Raw genomic sequence first — 22,329 nt, 5'->3', positions numbered from 1 at the left:
AAAAAAAAAAAAGAAAACACAACTGTCCTCGACAGGGATAGTAGTACGCTTTACTAGAGTAGAAACTGCTCCCTCCACCTTAGGGACTGTCTGCCATAAGTGCCATGTGGTGGCGTCTATTGGAAACATTTTTCTAAAAATAGGAGGGGAAGAGAACGGCACACCTGGTCTATCCCATTCCTTATTAATAATTTCTGTAAACCTTTTAGGTATTTGGAAAAACATCAGTACACACCGGCACTGCAAAGTATTTATCCAGTTTTCACAATTTCTCTGGCACTGCAATGGTATCACAGTCATTCAGAGCAGCTAAAACCTCCCTAAGCAACACGCGGAGGTGTTCAAGCTTAAATTTAAATGTAGAAATATTAGAATCAGGTATCTTTCCTGAGTCATTAACATCACCCACTGACTGAAGCTCTCTTTCCTCAGCTTCTGCATATTGTGAGGCAGTATCAGACATGGTTCTTAAAGCGTCAGTATGCTCTGCATTTTGTCTCACCCCAGAGCTATCTCGCTTACCTCTAAGTTCAGGTAGTCTGGCTAATACCGCTGACAGTGTATTATCCATGACTGCCGCCATGTCTTGTAAAGTAAACGCTATGGGCGCCCTAGATGTACTTGGCGCCATTTGAGCGTGAGTCCCTTAAGCGGGAGTCAAAGGGTCTGACACGTGGGGAAAGTTAGTCGGCATAACTTCCCCCTCGTCAGATTCCTCTGGTGATACATTTTTTAAAGACAGAAAATGATCTTTATTGCATAAAATGAAATCAGTACATTTGGTACACATTCTAAGAGGGGGTTCCACCATGGCTTTTAAACATAATAAACAAGGAGTTTCTTCTATGTCAGACATGTTTATACAGAATAGCAATGAGACTAGCAAGCTTGGAAAACACTTTAAATCAAGTTAACAAGCAAATATAAAAAACGGTACTGTGCCTTTAAGAGAAACAAATTTTGTCAGAATTTGAAAAACAGTGAAAAAATGCAGTAAATCAAACGAAATTTTTACAGTGTGTATAATAGGCTAACAGAGCATTGCACCCACTTGCAAATGGATGATTAACCCCTTAGTTCAAAAAACGGATAAAAAAAAACGAAATAGATGTTTTTTAACAGTCACAACCAACTGCCACAGCAAGCTGTGGCCCTACCTTCCCCAATAAACGACTTTGGAAAGCCTTTGGGCCCTTTAGAGATGTCCTATAGCATTCAGAGGGCCTTTGAGGGAAGCTGGATGTCACAGTTTGTAATTTTAACTGCACCAACTGTAACTTTTATACTACAACAGTGGAAATTGTTTCTAGTCAAAATTTAAGCCAGCCATGTGGAAAAAACTAGGCCCCAATAAAGTTTTATCACCAAAGCATATATAAAAACGATTAAACATGCCAGCAAACGTTTTATATTGCAATATCATAAGGGTATTACCCCTGGGAGTAAGCATGATACCAGTCGTTATTAAATCACTGTATTCAGGCTTAACTTACATTAATCCGGTATCAGCAGCATTTTCTAGTGTTTTCCATCTCTAGAAAAAATTATAACTGCACATACCTGATAGCAGAATAAACTGCACGCCATTCTCTCGCTGAAGTTACCTCATCTGTGTAATCCCCTCAGACATATGTGAGAATAGCAATGGATCTTAGTTACAACCTGCGAAGATCATAGAAACCTCAGGCAGATTCTTCTTCTATTTACTGCCTGAGATAAAATAGCACAACTCCGGTACTATTTAAAAATAACAAACTTTTGATTGAAGAAAATAAACTAGCTATATTTAACCACTCTCTCCTACAACGTCCTAGCTTGTTGAGAGTTGCAAGAGAATGACTGGGTATGACAGTTAGGGGAGGAGCTATATTACAGCTCTGCTGTGGGTGTCCTCTTGCAACTTCCTGTTGGGAATGAGAATATCCCACAAGTAATGGATGATCCGTGGACTGGATACACCTTACAAGAGAAATCTTGATTGAAACGAAATTTGGATGAGAGAAGGGACCCTGAATCAGAAGGTCCTTCCTCAGAGGCCGTCTCCAAGGTAGGAGAGATGACTACTCCACTAGGTCTGCATACCAGATACTGCGAGGCCACGCTGAGACTATTAGAATTACTGACGCTCTCTCCTGTTTGATACAAGCAATGACTCGTGGAAGGAGAGCAAACGGAGGAAACAGGTATGCCAGCCTGAAATCCCAAGGAACCACCAGAGCATCTATCAGAGTGGCCTGTGGATCTCTTGACTTCGAACCATACCTTTGCAGCTAAGCATTTTGCATAGACGCCATCAGATCCAACTCCGGCTCCCCCATTTGAAGGTTGAGTTGGAGAAAAATCTGTCTGCTCAGGAAAACTGCTTCCCAGTTTTTCACTCCTGGAATGTGGATGACAGACAACAATTGTAAGTTTCTGCCCACTGAACAATCCAAGTCACCTCCTACATGGCTAAGGAACTCAGAGATCCTCCCTGGTGGTTGATGTAAACCATTGAGGTGATATTGTCTGACTGAAACCAAGCTAAGGACAACTGAGGCCAAGCCATCACAGCATTGTAAATCGCTTTTAACTCCAAGATGTTAAAGAGGAGAACAGACACTTCCGAGTCTAAAATCCCTGCACCTTAAACAAGACCCAGACTGTTTCCCAGTCCAGCAGGTTGGCGTCCGTGGTCACATCACCCAGGAATGTCTCTAGAAGCACCTGCCCTGAGAGTGTCGACTGATCTAGATCTATCCTTTAAGACAGATCCAAATGTTCTCCATTCTATAGAAAATAGCAAAGGGAATGATGTCCATGATAACCATCAGACCAATTCTCTCCATACATTGAGTCACTGAAAAGTGAAGATAAAATCAACTGCAGCTAGATCCAAATTCCCAACTTTCTGGTTGCAAAATGGCTAAGCTATTTACTGGACCACAAGAGTTTGTTGTTAGCCGGACAGTAGACTGCAGAGAAAGAAAATGCAATAAATCCTTGATATCTGATCTCTGTTAGAAATCTTCTCCTAGATAGAGAATCAATTAAAGTCCCCAAATAAATCACCCTTGTAGATGAAACAAGGAAACTCTTTAGATTCATTTCCCATCCATGGGAATGTAGATTGGACAAGATCTCTTGAAAGAGAGCTTGCTCGAAGAAGGATGACACCTGAATCATACCTTGCCCAGAAGAGCACCTTGCAATATTTCAAGACCTAAAAGTCTTTCTAGGATGACAAGACTCAAAAACTTGAGAAGATCCCGAATAATGGGAACAATAAATACACATCCTTCAGGTCTATGACCTAGATCCCGTTCCCAGACTGGGACTGGAACTATTACTCCCAGAGAGGAAGGACCTGAACCTATTTCAAGGAATGCCTCTCATTATACCTGGATTGCAGATACTCTAGACGGAGAAATCTGCCCCTGGGAGGAATTTTAGATTGGACTCCAGAAGACATTACTGACCCTGCATAAAGAGGAAAAGGAAAACAATCCTTTAGCCTTACTCTCTTGACGTGTGGTAGAAAAACTAATTTTTCACACATAAAGTAAGAGGATAATTCTGCCAGACCAAGTCCAAACAAGGTCTCATCCTTGAAAGGAAACACCAGAAGCGTGGATTTTGAGGAAACATAAAATGTTTAACCTGCAACGGCAGAACTATAAAGCCTAGGCTATACCACTAAGCCACAGGAAGGCTTTTCAGCTGACCAAAATTTCAGCCACAAAGCCCAGCGGGCTTGTACAGCAAGTCTAATAAGACAAGGCATTGTTCTAAATGAACAATTAAACCCCCAGCTTCTTATCCATGGATCAGTAAAAGGAGCTAGCGAGCCTCCACAGGGATCTAAGTTCACTGAGCGATAGAAGAAGATCCCCTTCTACTAAAGATACCATGCATTAAAATGGATTCAGCGACAGGAAAGTCCTTTAAAGGACGGGAGACTGAGAGAAAGGTATCCCTAGTTTCTCCTATTTCAGCGAAATTTTCATACGTCTAGAACACTTCCTCATAGGAAGGTAAATCATACAACTGATAAAGTTTACAAAAACTTTGAAGGGTTGACAACGACAGGGGGATCGGTGTCATCCAAGTAGCTAAAACCTCCTTCAACATTACACGAGGTGTTGAAGCATACATCTGAAGGAGACTACTTCAGTATCAGATGAAGGAATTATACTGTCCAGATCTGAGATTTTACCCTCAGAAAGTGCCGGTGAATCCTCCTCACTAGACTTAGAACAAGCCCAACCTGTGTAGCAGCATGCAGAGCAGAAACCTTATGATCTGAAACTTTAAATGTCCTCTTGCATTTTCCCTGCAATAAAGGAAAAATAAACAGATCAAGCCGCAGATACCGCAGAGGATACCAGAGCTGAAATACTGTATGCAAATACACTCCTCCTGGAGATTGAGAGGAACCGCAGGGAACTGCAAGTGACACCATGGAGGCTTGGGACGTTTAAGGAGAAAGCTGTGGCATAGCCAGAATAGCATTATCCTGAGAGACATAAAGGACATAGGGTCTGTACAATTCATAGCTATTGTAAAAATTCAGCACAGAAAAATAAACATTCTAATTTATTTTAGTTTTCCAAAATGTTCCTAGAGGCAACAGGCTCAATCAAAAGGAATCTTTATAATCTAAAGATTAATTCCAAAAGAGATGTATAGGACTCACAGAACAACAAATGTTCCTAATAGCCTTTTTAATACCTAGGAACAGGCTTTATTCTAAAATGTTGAAAGTAAAATTATATCATAAACTTAAGATATAACAGGGACAAAACACATAAAATAAAAATTGAACGTTATCATCATGTACTCTTTATTGAATTGCAGGAAGAAGATAAAACACTTCTAAAAAACGGCATAACGCAAATACAACTCTTTAGGGGTTTCCTTTGAAATAACACCATACAGCATAAAAAGAACGCCGCTCCGCTCTCAGCCGGAGAACGATGCAGCGTTCATCTGCCGACACAGTCATCCTCCAAAATTTTCACTCAGGAGAAAAATGCGGGACCAAAGATCGCATGGGGATGAGTCGCGCTATATCACGATTAACCTCTTTAAAAAAAAATTTAGGATGCCCAAAGTCATTGGACGACGTCAAAAGGAAAAAACATACATGGTAGAAGGAATAAACACAGTACCGCTCTGCCATTAGCAGAAGAAACTGGAATATTAGCTCCATAGTAATGGCGCCTAAATGAAAGCGCTCTCACTAAAAGGCTCTACCCGAGCTCTCATATAGGAAAAGTTTACTGACCCTTTCTGCCAGACCTCTCTAACAATTCATAGCTATTGTTCATAAGGCCTCTCAAATAAACAGAGATCCTGCTAAGACTTTAGCTTAAAAGTCAGAATCTTTGACACAGAATAAAATATTACTGAGCCCAAGTAAGAGTTAATTCCTTCCTGCCCTGAAGGAGATTATTAGACCCTAGTCTCCATATCACTTTATATAGTGCCTGCTCAATGCCATAAAAAACCTTCCCCATGAAGGATCTTGTGTCCCAAATTAATTGCAGGCTACAGTCTTAACCCCTTCAGTGCCAGCCTCCTAGCCCCAGAAGACAAAAGGCACTTACCTGCACATCTAGCTGTCCGGCAGGAGGACAGCTCACCCGGGCCGGCATGAGAGGATGCCACTCCTCACAGAGAACTGTGAAAAAAAAGAAAAGACAGAGTAAACATACTCAGGCTTTCTATACCAGGGGAGCAAAATGTTAGGAAAACGCAGCAAGGCCCACCTCACAAGTTCCTAACTGCTTTAAAGCCACACTGCCTTACTGAAGAGACTAATGTGGAGTACGGCTAGACCAAATCTTGAGAGGAAAGATCAGAGCAAACCTACTCTGGCTTTCAAAATAATAAAAACACAATTTATGCTTACCTGATAAATTTATTTCTCTTGTGGTGTATCCAGTCCACGGATCATCCATTACTTGTGGGATATTCTCATTCCCAACAGGAAGTTGCAAGAGGACACCCACAGCAGAGCTGTAATATAGCTCCTCCCCTAACTGTCATAGCCAGTCATTCGACCGAAAACAAGCCGAGAAAGGAGGAACCATAGGGTGCAGTGGTTACTGTAGTTTAAATTTAAAAATTACCTGCCTTAAAATGACAGGGCGGGCCGTGGACTGGATACACCACAAGAGAAATAAATTTATCAGGTAAGCATAAATTGTGTTTTCTCTTGTAAGGTGTATCCAGTCCACGGATCATCCATTACTTGTGGGATACCAATACCAAAGCTAAAGTACACGGATGAAGGGAGGGACAAGGCAGGAACTTAAATGGAAGGAACCACTGCCCGTAAAACCTTTCTCCCAAATATAGCCTCCGAAGAAGCAAAAGTATCAAATTTGTAAAATTTTGAAAAAATATGAAGCGAAGACCAAGTCGTCGCCTTGCAAATCTGATCAAAAGAAGCCTCATTTTTAAAGGCCCAAGTGGAAGCCACAGCTCTAGTGGAATGAGCTGTAATCCTTTCAGGAGGTTGCTGTCCAGCAGTCTCATAGGCTAAGCGGATTAAGCTTCTTAGTCAAAAAGAAAAAGAGGTTGCCGAAGCCTTTTGACCTCTCCTCTGTCCAGAGTAGACAACAAACAAAGCAGATGTTTGACGAAAATCTTTAGTAGCTTGTAAGTAAAACTTTAAAGCACGGACCACGTCCAAATTGTGTAACACAAGGATGGAACAACAATCTCTTGATTGATATTCTTGTTAGATACCACCTTAGGTAAGAACCCAGGTTTGGTACGCAGGACTACCTTATCCGTATGAAAAATCAGATAAGGAGAATCACATTGTAAGGCAGATAGCTCAGAGACTCTACGAGCCGAGGAAATAGCTACCAAAAAAAAGAACTTTCCAAGATAAAAGCTTGATATCTATGGAATGAAGAGGTTCAAACGGAACTCCTTGAAGAACCTTAAGAACCAAGTTTAAGCTCCATGGTGGAGCAACAGGTTTAAACACAGGCTTGATTCTAACTAAAGCCTGACAAAATGCCTGAATGTCTGGAACATCTGCCAGACGCTTAACTAGCTGACAATCCTTTTTCCAAACCTTCTTGGAGAAAAGATAATATCCTAGCAATCCTGACCTTACTCCATGAGTAACCCTTGGATTCACACCAATAAAGATATCTACGCCATACCTTATGGTAAATTTTCCTGGTGACAGGCTTTCGTGCCTGTCTTAAGGTATCAATAACTGACTCGGAAAAGCCACGCTTTGATAAAATCAATCTCCAGGCAGTCAGCCTCAGAGAAATTAGATTTGGATGGTTGAAAGGACCCTGAAGTAGAAGGTCCTGTTTCAGAGGCAGAGACCGTGGTGGAAAGGATGACATGTCCACTAGATCTGCATACCAGATCCTGCGTGGCCACGCAGGTGCTATCAGAATCACTGATGCTCTCTCCTGCTTGATCTTGGCAATCAGTCGAGGGAGCAGAGGAAACGGTGGAAGCACATAAGCCAGGTTGAAAGACCAGGGCGCTGCTAGAGCATCTATCAGTGTCGCCATGGGATCCCTGGACCTGGATCCGTAACACGGAAGCTTGGCGTTCTGGCGAGACGCCATGAGATCCAGTTCTGGTTTGCCCCAACGAGTGGAGTTCCCACTCTCCCGGATGAAAAGTCTGACGACTTAGAAAATCTGCCTCCCAGTGCTCTACACCTGGGATATGGATAGCTGATAGGTGACAAGAGTGAATCTCTGCCCAGCAAATTATTTTTGAAACTTCTAACATCTCTAGGGAACTTCTCGTTCCCCCTTGATGGTTGATGTAAGCTACAGTCGTGATGTTGTCCGACTGAAATCTGATGTACCTCAGAGTTGCTAACTGAGGCCAAGCCTGAAGAGCCTTGAATATCGCTCTTATTTCCAGAATATTTAATGGAAGGAGAGACTCCTCCTGAGTCCATGATCCCTGAGCCTTCAGGGAGTTCCAGACTGCACCCCAACCTAGAAGGCTGGCATCTGTCATGACAATTGTCCAATCTGGCCTGCGAAAGGTCATACCTTTGGACAGATGGACCCGAGATAGCCACCAGAGAAGAGAATCCCTGGTCTCTTGGTCCAGATTCAGTTGAGGGGACAAATCTGTGTAATCCCCGCTCCACTGACTGAGCATGCATAGTTGCAGCGGTCTGAGATGTAAGCGTGCAAACGGCACTATGTCCATTGCCGCTACCATTAAGCCGATTACTTCCATACACTGAACCACCGAAGGGCGCGGAATGGAATGAAGAACCCGGCAGGAATTTAGAAGCTTTGATAACCTGGACTCCGTCAGGTGAATTTTCATTTCTACAGAATCTATCAGAGTCCCTAGAAAGGAAACTCTTGTGAGTGGGGATAGAGAACTCTTTTCCTCGTTCACTTTCCACCCATGCGACCACAGAAATGCCAGTACTACGTCCGTATGAGACTTGGCAATTTGGAAGTTTGACGCCTGTATCAGGATGTCGTCTAAATAAGGGGCTACTGCTATGCCCCGCAGCCTTAGGACCACCATAAGTGACCCTAGAACCTTTGTAAAGATTCTTGGGGCTGTAGCTAATCCCAAGGGAAGAGCTACAACTGGTAATGCCTGTCTTAAAAGGCAAACCTGAGAAACCGATGATGATCTTTGTGTATCGGAATGTGAAGATAAGCATCCTTTAGATCCACTGTAGTCATATATTGACCCTCCTGGATCAGTGGTAGGATGGTACGAATAGTTTCCATCTTGAACGACGTTACTTTGAGGAATTTGTTTAAGATCTTTAGATCCAAAATTGGTCTGAAGGTTCCCTCTTTTTGGGAACCACAAACAGATTTGAGTAAAAACCCTGTCCCTGTTCCTCCTTTGGAACTGGATGGATCACTCCCATAACTAGGAGGACTCGTACACAGTGTAAGAATGCCTCTCTCTTTATCTGGTGTGCAGATAATTGTGAAAGGTGAAATCTCCCTTTTGGGGGGGAAGCTTTGAAGTCCAGAAGATATCCCTGGGATATAATTTCCAACGCCCAGGGATCCTGAACATCTCTTGCCCACGCCTGGGCAAAGAGTGAAAGTCTGCCCCCTACTAGATCCGTTCCCGGATAGGGGGCCGTTCCTTCATGCTGTCTTAGAGGCAGCAGCAGGCTTTTTTACCTGCTTACCTTTTTTCCATGTCTGGTTTGGTCTCCAGACCGTCTTGGATTGAGCAAAAGTTCCCTCTTGTTTATTATTAGAGGAAGTTGATGCCGCACCTGCCTTGAAGTTTTGAAAGGCACGAAAATTAGACTGTTTGGCCCTAGATTTGGACCTGTCCTGAGGAAGGGCATGACCTTTTCCTCCAGTGATATCAGCAATAATCTCCTTCAACCAGGCCCGAATAGGTCTGCCCCTTGAAGGGAATGTTAAGTAGCTTAGATTTTGAAGTCACGTCAGCTGACCATGATCTAAGCCATAGCGCTCTGCGCGCCTGTATAGCAAAACCAGAATTCTTAGCCGTTAGTTTAGTCAAATGAACAATGGCATCAGAATAAAAGAATTGGCTAGCTTAAGTGCTCTAAGTTTGCCAAGTATGTCATCCAATGGAGTCTCTACCTGTAAAGCCTCTTCCAGAGACTCAAACCAGTACGCCGCAGCAGCAGTGACAGGGGCAATGCATGCAAGGGGCTGTAGGATAAAACCTTGTTGAATAAATATTTTCTTAAGGTAACCTCTAATTTTTTATCCATTGGATCTAAAAAAAAAAAAGAAAACACAACTGTCCTCGACAGGGATAGTAGTACGCTTTACTAGAGTAGAAACTGCTCCCTCCACCTTAGGGACTGTCTGCCATAAGTGCCATGTGGTGGCGTCTATTGGAAACATTTTTCTAAAAATAGGAGGGGAAGAGAACGGCACACCTGGTCTATCCCATTCCTTATTAATAATTTCTGTAAACCTTTTAGGTATTTGGAAAAACATCAGTACACACCGGCACTGCAAAGTATTTATCCAGTTTTCACAATTTCTCTGGCACTGCAATGGTATCACAGTCATTCAGAGCAGCTAAAACCTCCCTAAGCAACACGCGGAGGTGTTCAAGCTTAAATTTAAATGTAGAAATATTAGAATCAGGTATCTTTCCTGAGTCATTAACATCACCCACTGACTGAAGCTCTCTTTCCTCAGCTTCTGCATATTGTGAGGCAGTATCAGACATGGTTCTTAAAGCGTCAGTATGCTCTGCATTTTGTCTCACCCCAGAGCTATCTCGCTTACCTCTAAGTTCAGGTAGTCTGGCTAATACCGCTGACAGTGTATTATCCATGACTGCCGCCATGTCTTGTAAAGTAAACGCTATGGGCGCCCTAGATGTACTTGGCGCCATTTGAGCGTGAGTCCCTTAAGCGGGAGTCAAAGGGTCTGACACGTGGGGAAAGTTAGTCGGCATAACTTCCCCCTCGTCAGATTCCTCTGGTGATACATTTTTTAAAGACAGAAAATGATCTTTATTGCATAAAATGAAATCAGTACATTTGGTACACATTCTAAGAGGGGGTTCCACCATGGCTTTTAAACATAATAAACAAGGAGTTTCTTCTATGTCAGACATGTTTATACAGAATAGCAATGAGACTAGCAAGCTTGGAAAACACTTTAAATCAAGTTAACAAGCAAATATAAAAAACGGTACTGTGCCTTTAAGAGAAACAAATTTTGTCAGAATTTGAAAAACAGTGAAAAAATGCAGTAAATCAAACGAAATTTTTACAGTGTGTATAATAGGCTAACAGAGCATTGCACCCACTTGCAAATGGATGATTAACCCCTTAGTTCAAAAAACGGATAAAAAAAACGAAATAGATGTTTTTTAACAGTCACAACCAACTGCCACAGCAAGCTGTGGCCCTACCTTCCCCAATAAACGACTTTGGAAAGCCTTTGGGCCCTTTAGAGATGTCCTATAGCATTCAGAGGGCCTTTGAGGGAAGCTGGATGTCACAGTTTGTAATTTTAACTGCACCAACTGTAACTTTTATACTACAACAGTGGAAATTGTTTCTAGTCAAAATTTAAGCCAGCCATGTGGAAAAAACTAGGCCCCAATAAAGTTTTATCACCAAAGCATATATAAAAACGATTAAACATGCCAGCAAACGTTTTATATTGCAATATCATAAGGGTATTACCCCTGGGAGTAAGCATGATACCAGTCGTTATTAAATCACTGTATTCAGGCTTAACTTACATTAATCCGGTATCAGCAGCATTTTCTAGTGTTTTCCATCTCTAGAAAAAATTATAACTGCACATACCTGATAGCAGAATAAACTGCACGCCATTCTCTCGCTGAAGTTACCTCATCTGTGTAATCCCCTCAGACATATGTGAGAATAGCAATGGATCTTAGTTACAACCTGCGAAGATCATAGAAACCTCAGGCAGATTCTTCTTCTATTTACTGCCTGAGATAAAATAGCACAACTCCGGTACTATTTAAAAATAACAAACTTTTGATTGAAGAAAATAAACTAGCTATATTTAACCACTCTCTCCTACAACGTCCTAGCTTGTTGAGAGTTGCAAGAGAATGACTGGGTATGACAGTTAGGGGAGGAGCTATATTACAGCTCTGCTGTGGGTGTCCTCTTGCAACTTCCTGTTGGGAATGAGAATATCCCACAAGTAATGGATGATCCGTGGACTGGATACACCTTACAAGAGAAATCTTGATTGAAGTGAAATAATCCAATCTTCTCCAGACACCAAAAACTTCACCTCCTCCTTGCACCGAAGGCAAAAAGCATGACTGGGGATTGTGGGAAGGGAAGTGACATTTAGCAGCTTTGCTGTGGTGCTCTTTGCCTCCTCCTGCTAGCCAGGAGTAATATTCCCAAAAGTAATTGATGATTCCATGGACTCACCGTATCTTAGGAAAGAAAACATTTGATTACTGAATTTTAATGGTTTTTCATTCTTATCAACATTTATTTTTTAGCTGTATTTTTTGTTTTGGATTAAGATGCGATGCAACAAATCTAAAAAAAAATGTGTTTTCTCCATTTTATATAACATATTTAACAATCTCTGCTTAAAGGACCATTAAATAGCAAAATCAATAAGGGCATAAAAATACAATGCACTAGAACAGTGATTTGCAAACTTTTTTTTGCCGTGGCACACTTTTTTACATTAAAAAAATCCTGTGGCATACCACCATCCCAAAATTTTACAAAATCACACATTGTAGCCTAATACAGGATATATATACAGTATATATATATATATATATATATATATATATATATATATATATATATAATAATACAGGATATATATATACACACTGTACTGTGCTGTCATGCCATGCCTCCTACAAACTATACATGACATATTTACATTCATTCACAATCATAATGATTGCCTGTGAATGAATGTCAATTTCATGGTTATAAATGATGCCTGATGAGCCTGTCACATACCTCAGAATATTTCAAAATTTGAAAGAGGGACACCCCCGCACTGTTGTCAGTCTGCCGCGGCACACCTGAGGATCTCTCACGGCACACTGGTTGAAAAACACTGCACTAGAACTTACTCTAAATTTTAATTGGCAGTAGTTTTTTTCTGACAAATTTAACAATGTATTTCAAACTGCCTCCCCCTTTTATCATGTGATATCTATCAGCCAATCACAGACACACATACACTGAGCTTTTGCTCATGCTTAGTAGGAACTGGTGCCTATAATGTGCATATTAAAAGACAGAGCAATTTAAAATGGGAGTAAATTGGAAAGTCTTTTAAAATTGCATGCCCTATCTGAATCGTGAATGCTTTATTTTGACTGTAGTTTCCCTTTAAAAAAGGAAAAAATCATAGTTCTTCTGAATGGTCCAGCATCATTTACTAAGGGTGGCAAAATTACATTTCTTTCATGTAATTAGCAAGAGTCCATGAGCTATTGACGTATGGGATATACATTCCTACCAGGAGGGGCAAAGTTTCCCAAACCTCAAATGCCTATAAATACACCCCTCACCACACCCACAAATCAGTTTTTACAAACTTTGCCTCCTATGGAGGTGGTGAAGTAAGTTTGTGCTAGATTCTAGATTCTAGATGAGTGTCCTGGGGTAAGTAAGTCTTATTTTCTGTGACACTCTAAGCTATGGTTGGGCACTTTTATTAGTTCTAAATATATGTATTCAAACATTTATTTGCCTTGACTCAGGATGTTCAAACATTCCTTATTTCAGACAGTCAGTTTCATATTTGGGATAATGCATATGAATATATCAATTTTTTTCTTACCTTAAAATTTGACTTTTTTCCCTGTGGGCTGTTAGGCTCGCGGGGGCTGAAAATGCTTCATTTTATTGCGTCATTTTTGGCGCGGACTTTTTTGGCGCAAAATTTTTTTTCTGTTTGCGGCGTCATACGTGTCGCCGGAAGTTGCGTCATTTTTGACGTTTTTTTGCGCCAAAAGTGTCGGCGTTCCGGATGTGGCGTCATTTTTGCCGCAAAAAGCATTTAGGCGCCAAATAATGTGGGCGTCTTTTTTGGCGCTAAAAAATATGGGCGTCACTATTGTCTCCACATTATTTAAGTCTCATTATTTATTGCTTCTGGTTGCTAGAAGCTTGCTCACTAGCATTTTTTCCCATTCCTGAAACTGTCATTTAAGGAATTTGATCAATTTTTGCTTTATATGTTGTTTTTTCTATTACATATTGCAAGATGTCTACGTTTGGCCCTGAGTCAGAAGCCACTTCTGGAAAAATGCGTAACTGAGTTTCAGTTCTACCAAAGCTAAGTTCATTTATTTTAAATGTTATAAATGTTTATCTTTAGCTATGGTTTGTAATTAGTTATTATGATATACTTTTACATGCAGATTCCATTAGTATTTATGCTTTATACATTTCCATTCTTAAGTACAAGAAATGTTTAGAAGATTTATAAGAAATATTTTTTCTGATTAAGGCTTTGTCTGACTTTGTGCCTTCTAATACAATTTTTAGGTCTTTTCCACTTCTTTTTTAATTATTGAAGTTTCAAATGACCAACAACATACTGATTTATTCTTCTCTGATGATGTTTTTTTTTCTCTTTCAGAAATTTTCTTCATCAGATATTGACACTAACAAATCTACTTTTTTATAAAATTTTTATTAAAGTACATTTGTTCTTTGTTGAAGAGGTGTTGATTATTTTGGATATTAAGGTAACTAGTTCTTTAAGACTAGCTGACACTATTTCTGCCTTTTTATTCTTCTGTGATTTCAGAGGTTTTCTTTCCAATTTCCCATACTAGGGAATGGAATAGGCTGAGAATTCTCTTTTTCCTTCTTTAAAGGTTTTAAACTACAGGGAGTGCAGAATTATTAGGCAAATGAGTATTTTGACCACATTATCCTCTTTATGCATGTTGTCTTACTCCAAGCTGTATAGGCTCGAAAGCCTACTACCAATTAAGCATATTAGGTGATGTGCATCTCTGTAATGAGAAGGGGTGTGGTCTAATGACATCAACACCCTATATCAGGTGTGCATAATTATTAGGCAACTTCCTTTCCTTTGGCAAAATGGGTCAAAAGAAGGACTTGACAGGCTCAGAAAAGTAAAAAATAGTGAGATATCTTGCAGAGGGATGCAGCACTCTTAAAATTGCAAAGCTTCTGAAGCGTGACCATTGAACAATCAAGCGTTTCATTCAAAATAGTCAACAGGGTCGCAAGAAGCGTGTGGAAAAACCAAGGCGCAAAATAACTGCCCATGAACTGAGAAAAGTCAAGCGTGCAGCTGCCAAGATGCCACTTGCCACCAGTTTGGCCATATTTCAGAGCTGCAACATCACTGGAGTGCCCAAAAGCACAAGGTGTGCAATACTCAGAGACATGGCCAAGGTAAGAAAGGCTGAAAGACGACCACCACTGAACAAGACACACAAGCTGAAACATCAAGACTGGGCCAAGAAATATCTCAAGACTGATTTTTCTAAGGTTTTATGGACTGATGAAATGAGAGTGAGTCTTGATGGGCCAGATGGATGGGCCCGTGGCTGGATTGGTAAAGGGCAGAGAGCTCCAGTCCGACTCAGACGCCAGCAAGGTGGAGGTGGAGTACTGGTTTGGGCTGGTATCATCAAATATGAGCTTGTGGGGCCTATTCGGGTTGAGGATGGAGTCAAGCTCAACTCCCAGTCCTACTGCCAGTTTCTGGAAGATACCTTCTTCAAGCAGTGGTACAGGAAGAAGTCTGCATCCTTCAAGAAAAACATGATTTTCATGCAGGACAATGCTCCATCACACGCGTCCAAGTACTCCACAGTGTGGCTGGCAAGAAAGGGTATAAAAGAAGAAAATCTAATGACATGGCCTCCTTGTTCACCTGATCTGAACCCCATTGAGAACCTGTGGTCCATCATCAAATGTGAGATTTACAAGGAGGGAAAACAGTACACCTCTCTGAACAGTGTCTGGGAGGCTGTGGTTGCTGCTGCACGCAATGTTGATGGTGAACAGATCAAAACACTGACAGAATCCATGGATGGCAGGCTTTTGAGTGTCCTTACAAAGAAAGGTGGCTATATTGGTCACTGATTTGTTTTTGTTTTGTTTTTGAATGTCAGAAATGTATATTTGTGAATGTTGAGATGTTATATTGGTTTCACTGGTAAAAATAAATAATTGAAATGGGTATATATTTGTTTTTTGTTAAGTTGCCTAATAATTATGCACAGTAATAGTCACCTGCACACACAGATATCCCCCTAAAATAGCTATAACTAAAAACAAACTAAAAACTACTTCCAAAACTATTCAGCTTTGATATTAATGAGTTTTTTGGGTTCATTGAGAACATGGTTGTTGTTCAATAATAAAATTAATCCTCAAAAATACAACTTGCCTAATAATTCTGCACTCCCTGTATATTCTTTGCCAGCAGTTAAATTCAATTTGGAGGGTTCTCCAATTTATTGGGGCTATCTCTACTCCTACTAAGTATGCTATTGTTTCTATAGCAAAATAATATTTATTTTCCTTTATATAGTTGTATCTTATTTATGGAAAATTATTTAGTTTCAGGTACTGTTCTTGGTCCTGTGATATTGCATTTGCTTCATTTTTTCTGTTTACTTTAAGATCAAGTATCAGATTATGATTTATTTTAGCATTGTTAAAGGGACAACATTTACTAGACTAGGTGCTGTTGCATTTGTCTTGTTGTTTTGCATTTATTGATTATGCAAGTCCACTGTATTGGCTGGTCCTTTAAACTGAACTATCATGCTAATAATTTAATTTGTGTCTTCATTTTATTGAATATTTTTGCAAATGAGGGTTAATCTATGTCTTTAGCTTTTTTAGCTAGAAGAATTTTGTGATTTTTAAAAAAAAAAAAAAATCCATATTTCCTTTGTTCTAAGATAATCAATTATTTGTTTTATAATTGGATTCAATTCTTAACTGTTACTCTGGGCTTCAAGGTTGAGTTCTAAGACTAAAACTTTAAGCTTTTACTAGTTTGGTTGTTCTTTTTAAGGAACGAATTCCTGAGTTCTTTCCCAAGTAACATGTCTATAATTGGAGTTCAAAATCAGCTCCCTAATTTTGCGATGTACGTGCCTTATTCCAGCTTGCCTGGTAAGGGGCAGGTTAAGGCTTCTTTGAAATTTATTTTGTCCAAATTTCTTTGCGTTTATTCCAGCAAGACTAACACTTTCTTTAACTGTGTTTCTGTCCTATATATTTTGGGTACTGTTGAAGCATGGCTGGGCACCTATGGGGTTCAAGCGCTGCTCAGACCTGGAATTTTCTGGGGTTTTTCTTCCAGTTTTCTTTTGAGGAACTGGGTTTTGGAGTTTTATTCAAACTATTTTGCCTTTTTATGGTCTTTGATAGCATTATTTGTTTTCATTAGAAACAATAAATGCATATTTTTATTTTTCTGTTTTCATTCAGATTATTTTCTGAGGATGCGGAATCTCATATGATTCACTTACTCTTCAGGACATAGTTAGAGGATCTTCTTTTCTAAAGCTCTTGATTCCTCACACAAGGGTCACCTTTTTTAGGTTTCCAGATAGTTTGTGTCACTGTCCTTGTATCTATCAGCCAAGGGATAATGTTATTGGGTTCCGTCTATCGGTACCTTTAGTCTCTATTATTTCCTTCAGTTGCTATATATGCATAGAAGTTCAGCATTGGATTCAATTCCCTTTGCTCATTTTCTCTAGAAGGAACCTTCCAGTCTTTTATAAGTGTTGTTTCTTCAAGAACATGGATGGAGGATCAATTTACCAAAAAGTTTGTTTGATACCTCAGACAAGGGTAACCTTTTTAGGTTTCCTGATAGATTCAGTGTTCTTGATTCTGTCTCTGACGGACAAGAGGCGTCTGAAATTGGTTTCAGCTTATCGAAACCTTCAGTCTCAATCATTTCCTTCGGTAGCCTTATGCATGGAAATTCTAGGTCTTATGACTGCTGCATTGGACGCGATTCCCTTTGCTTGTTTTCACATGCGACCTCTTCAGCTCTGTATGCTGAACCAGTGGTGCAGGGATTATTCAAAGATATCAATTAATATCTTTAAAACCGATTGTTCGACACTCTCTGACGTGGTGGACAGATCACCATCGTTTAGTTCAGGGGGCTTCTTTTTGTTCCTCCAACCTAGACTGTGATCTCAACAGATGCAAATCTGACAGGTTGGGGAGCTGTATGGGGGTTTCTGACAGCACAAGGGGTTTGGGAATCTCAGGAGGTGAGATTACCAATCAAAATTTTTGGAACTCAGTGCAATTTTCAGAGCTCTTCAGTCGTGGCCTCTTCTAAAGAGGGAGAGTCGTTCATTTGTTTCTAGACGGACGATGTCACAACCGTGGCATATGTCAATCATCAAGGAGGAACTCACAGTCCTCTGGCTATGAAAGAAGTCTCTCGAATACTTGTATGGGCGGAATCCAGCTCCTGTCTAATTTCTGCGGTTCATATCCCAGGTATAGACAATTGGGAAGCGGATTATCTCAGTCGCCAAACACTACATCCGGGCGAATGGTTTCTTCACCCAGAAGTATTTCTTCAGATTGTTTAAATATGGGGACTTCCAGAAATAGATCTGATGGCTTCTCATCTAAACAAGAAGCTTCCCAGGTATCTGTCCAGATCCTGGAATCCTCAGGCGGAAGCAGTGGATGCATTGTCACTTCCTTGAAAGTATCATCCTGCTTATATCCTTCCTCCTATAGTTCTTTTTCCAAGATTCTAAAGGAACGTTCGTTTATTCTGCTGGTGGCTCCAGCATGGCCTCACAGGTTTTGGTATGCGGATCTTGTCCGGATGGCCACTTGCCAACCGTGGACTCTTCCGTTAAGACCAGACCTTCTATCGCAAGGTCCTTTTTTCCATCAGGTTCTCAAATCCTTAAATTTGAAGGTATGGAGATTGAACGCTTGATTCTCAATCATAGAGGTTTCTCTGACTCTGTGATTAATGCTATGTTACAGGCTCGTAAAACTGTATCTAGGAAGATATATTATCGAGTCTGGAAGATTTTCATTTCTTGGTGTTTTTCTCATCATTTTTCTTGGCATTCTTTTAGAATTCCTAGAATTTTACAGTTTCTTCAGGATGGTTTGGATAAGGTTTGTCTGCAAGTTCCTTGAAAGGTCAAATCTCTGCTCTTTCTGTTCTTTTTCACAGAAAGATTGCTAGTCTTCCTGATATTCATTGTTTTGTACAAGCTTTGGCTCGTATAAAACCTGTTGTTAAGTCTATCTCTCCTCCTTGGAGTTTGAATTTGGTTCTGGGGGCTTTTCAAGCTCCTCCGTTTGAACCCATGCATTCGCTGGACATTAAATTACTTTCTTGGAAACTTTTGTTTCTTTTGGCCATCTCTTCTACTAGAAGAGTTTCTGAATTATCTGCTCTTTCTTGTGAGTCTCCTTTTCTGATTTTTCATCAGGATAAGGCGGTGTTGTGAACTTCTTTTAAATTTTTACCTAAGGTTGTGAATTCTAACAACATTAGTAGAGAAATTGTGGTTCCTTCATTGTGTCCTAATCCTAAGAATTCTAAGGAAAACTTGTTGCATTCTTTGGATGTAGTTAGAGCTTGGAAATATTATGTTGAAGCTACTAAGGATTTCCGAAAGACTTCTGGTCTATTTGTTATCTTTTCCGGTTCTAGGAAAGGTCAGAAGGCTTCTGCCATTTCTTTGGCATCTTGGTTATAATCTTTGTTTCATCATGCCTATGTCGAGTCGGGTAATACTCCGCCTCAAAGGATTACAGCTCATTCTACTAGGTCAGTTTCTACTTCCTGGGTGTAAAGGAATGAAGCTTCAGTTGATCAGATTTGCAAAGCAGCCACTTGGTCTTCTTTGCATTCTTTTACTAAATTCTACCATTTTCATGTGTTTTCTTCTTCTGAAGCAGTTTTTGGTAGAAAAATACTTCAGGCAGCTGTTTCAGTTTGTTTCTTCTGCTTATAATTTCAGTTTTTTTCATTATAAGATTTAAACTTTATTTTGGGTGTGGATTATTTTCAGCGGAATTGGCTGTCTTTATTTTATCCCTCCCTCTCTAGTGACTCTTGCGTGGAAGATCCACATCTTGGGTAGTCATTATCCCATACGTCACTAGCTCATGGACTCTTGCTAATTACATGAAAGAAAACATAATTTATGTAAGAACTTACCTGATAAATTCATTTCTTTCATATTAGCAAGAGTCCATGAGGCCCACCCTTTTTGTGGTGGTTATGATTTTTTTGTATAAAGCACAATTATTCCAATTCCTTATTTTTTATGCTTTCGCACTTTTTTCTTATCACCCCACTTCTTGGCTATTCGTTAAACTGATTTGTGGGTGTGGTGAGGGGTGTATTTATAGGCATTTGAGGTTTGGGAAACTTTGCCCCTCCTGGTAGGAATGTATATCCCATACGTCACTAGCTCATGGACTCTTGCTAATATGAAAGAAATGAATTTATCAGGTAAGTTCTTACATAAATTATGTTTTTCTACTTGCTGAACACAGAATTACAATTACCTAGTTAACAAGGTTAGACTAAAACAATTGTCTGATACTTTGATGTGTATATCAACTTTTCTTAAAGGGACACTAAACGTTTGCAAAGACTTGTTTTAAATTGCTATATCCATCTTTAATAATGATATATCTAATAGGCTTTACTTATCTTATTATTAGCGTACTCCGAATATTCATCTGCTAAAATTAATTGTTTTCCAAACCCACCGTAGGAAGCTGTATTCTGTATAACAAATCGTTCACAATAACCTGAGTTATCAATATGGCCGTTTTTGTCCGTACTGCGCATGCGCAATCTATGTAACGCATCATTATTTACGTCACAGTCCTCTAAAGCATCAGACTGTCTGAATCGATACTCGCAAAAACAGATGTGACAGCGGTCTAGAACAGGTAAGAACGTAACACTGCGCTGCGAGAATTCCCCTTGCAATAACGAGCAGTAAATGGAATTAATTATTTCAATGTGTGACTAATTATGAATGAAACCCCTATTAATTTAATATATATGATTTTTTGGGTATGCGTTTTTACTCTTACGATTAAGTTAAATATTAATTCCAGTGACCATAATTTAAATAATTCCCAATACCGTAACTTTTTATATTGCACTCTGTTCCTTATATATTGCACTCTGTTCCTAACAGCCTTAAATTATAAGTTCAGATAACAATTTGTAAGTGCATTAGCCGGCTTTGCTCGTAGACAAGCTGTATCCTGTGTGTTATGGAATACAGATCCAATCGATTGTTTTTTGTATAGCGCATGAGTTGTGCCAGTACATGCATTAGGTTACATGTGGATTCAAAGCGGCAATATGCTCATGCGCGAAACGCCGGATTGAATTGCACATGCACCGGGTGATGAAACAATGCGTTAATTATATGCACGATAACACATTGTGATTAGTCACACGATTTTGTAATGAAGGCACAGAAGGGGGTTTGGCTTGGATGACGTTTCTTCTCAAATAAAATATATAGTTTTATTACGCTGATAACGCTCATTTTGACTTGAAAATAGGTACGTTTTTATTGTTAAGCTATGTAGATTGGTTTTTGATAATGTAATTAGAGTAAAAAAATGAAACTTTTGGAATCCTTTAAGGCCAATAATTTTGTAAAAATGGTGCCAAACATATATTGATTAATTGTTGTGTTGTATTGCCAATTCAATATAACCCTAATTATTCTGACAATGAATATATGTGCATATGAGTTTATATTTAGTGGGTAAAGTCAAATATAGGGTAATCCTAGGATTACCTGGGTAAAATGGACATTACCCAAGTGGCTGTGGGTAAAGCCCGATGTATGATCATAAATCCCCTCAGTCACTGCATCAAACATATATAGCATGCTCTGTAATTCCCCCATGTTCATTATCTTTTTTGCTTCCACCTGGGGGGTTCAACCTCATTCCAAGGTTCACCAGAGGATCGGCGAGACGCCTTTCTTGAAACCCCCCCCCCCCCCCCAGACGGAGGCAAAAGAAATAGTGTAGATGAGGGAATTACAGTACATCGGGCTTTACTTACTTGACCCGTAACATATATATCACAACATATATATCACAATCCAATATATCACAAAATAACACTAACAGACCTAACCTCTGAAACCCTTGCAGGTAGCTCCAATCATAAAGGAGAGAATGATTAAAGAAGGATCTATGATGGTAGGATATCAGCCTCATGGAAACAGGGTGAATTTCTTTCGGCTGGTGGTGATCAATCCTGAAGTGAAAAGGGAAGATCTGGACTTCTTTCTGAATGAAATAGAGAGATTGGGAGAGAACTTGTAATTTATTTTTCCTCCATATTCATTAATTAATATACATTTACATAATAAGCGCATATGCCCTTATATAAAGGAAACACCAAACAGCTTACAATGAATTGTATATTAGTCATGTGCATTTGTGTTCATCATGTTGGCATACACATTACCCACAGTTTCCAGGGGCACTTCTCAAGCTCTTGCTTTTCTAATGGGATTAAATACTGATCTTTTTACTAGAACAAACACAGAAATGTTATTTTAGATTCTTCATAATGAAGGTTGCAGGACTGGTAAACAGAAACTTAAAATCAATAATACACAGGGGTTCAGAGGTCAAAGGTCTAACTTTATCACGGGGTCTGAAGGGAGCTGATATTACCAAAGCTCAAATAATACAGAGCTTAAATATGCTTAACCTTTGTCTTCAAATAAAAATAGCGTTTAGATTGAAAAAGAAAGGTAAGAGGCTTTTTTATATCAATTTTTTAATCAGAGACAATGTTCAAAAATAACAGGTGC

At 39.7% G+C, this 22,329-nt stretch overlaps 1 protein-coding gene across 1 annotated transcript in view; it reads left to right on the top strand.

The window, feature by feature from the left end:
- CSAD (cysteine sulfinic acid decarboxylase) overlaps positions 1-21,832 on the top strand; it is a 144,009-nt gene extending 122,177 nt beyond the window's left edge. Inside the window, exon 14 of the mRNA XM_053708322.1 lies at positions 21,659-21,832. Within this exon, the coding sequence (XP_053564297.1) occupies positions 21,659-21,832 (174 nt within the window). The remainder of the gene's footprint in view (positions 1-21,658) is intronic.
- Positions 21,833-22,329: the final 497 nt, after the last annotated feature.

This window comes from Bombina bombina, chromosome 3 (assembly GCF_027579735.1).
Source record: "Bombina bombina isolate aBomBom1 chromosome 3, aBomBom1.pri, whole genome shotgun sequence".
In the NCBI taxonomy this organism is placed as follows: domain Eukaryota; kingdom Metazoa; phylum Chordata; class Amphibia; order Anura; family Bombinatoridae; genus Bombina; species Bombina bombina.
Note: the sequence above shows the minus strand (reverse complement) of the source record. Positions and strands in the feature narration are given on the sequence as shown.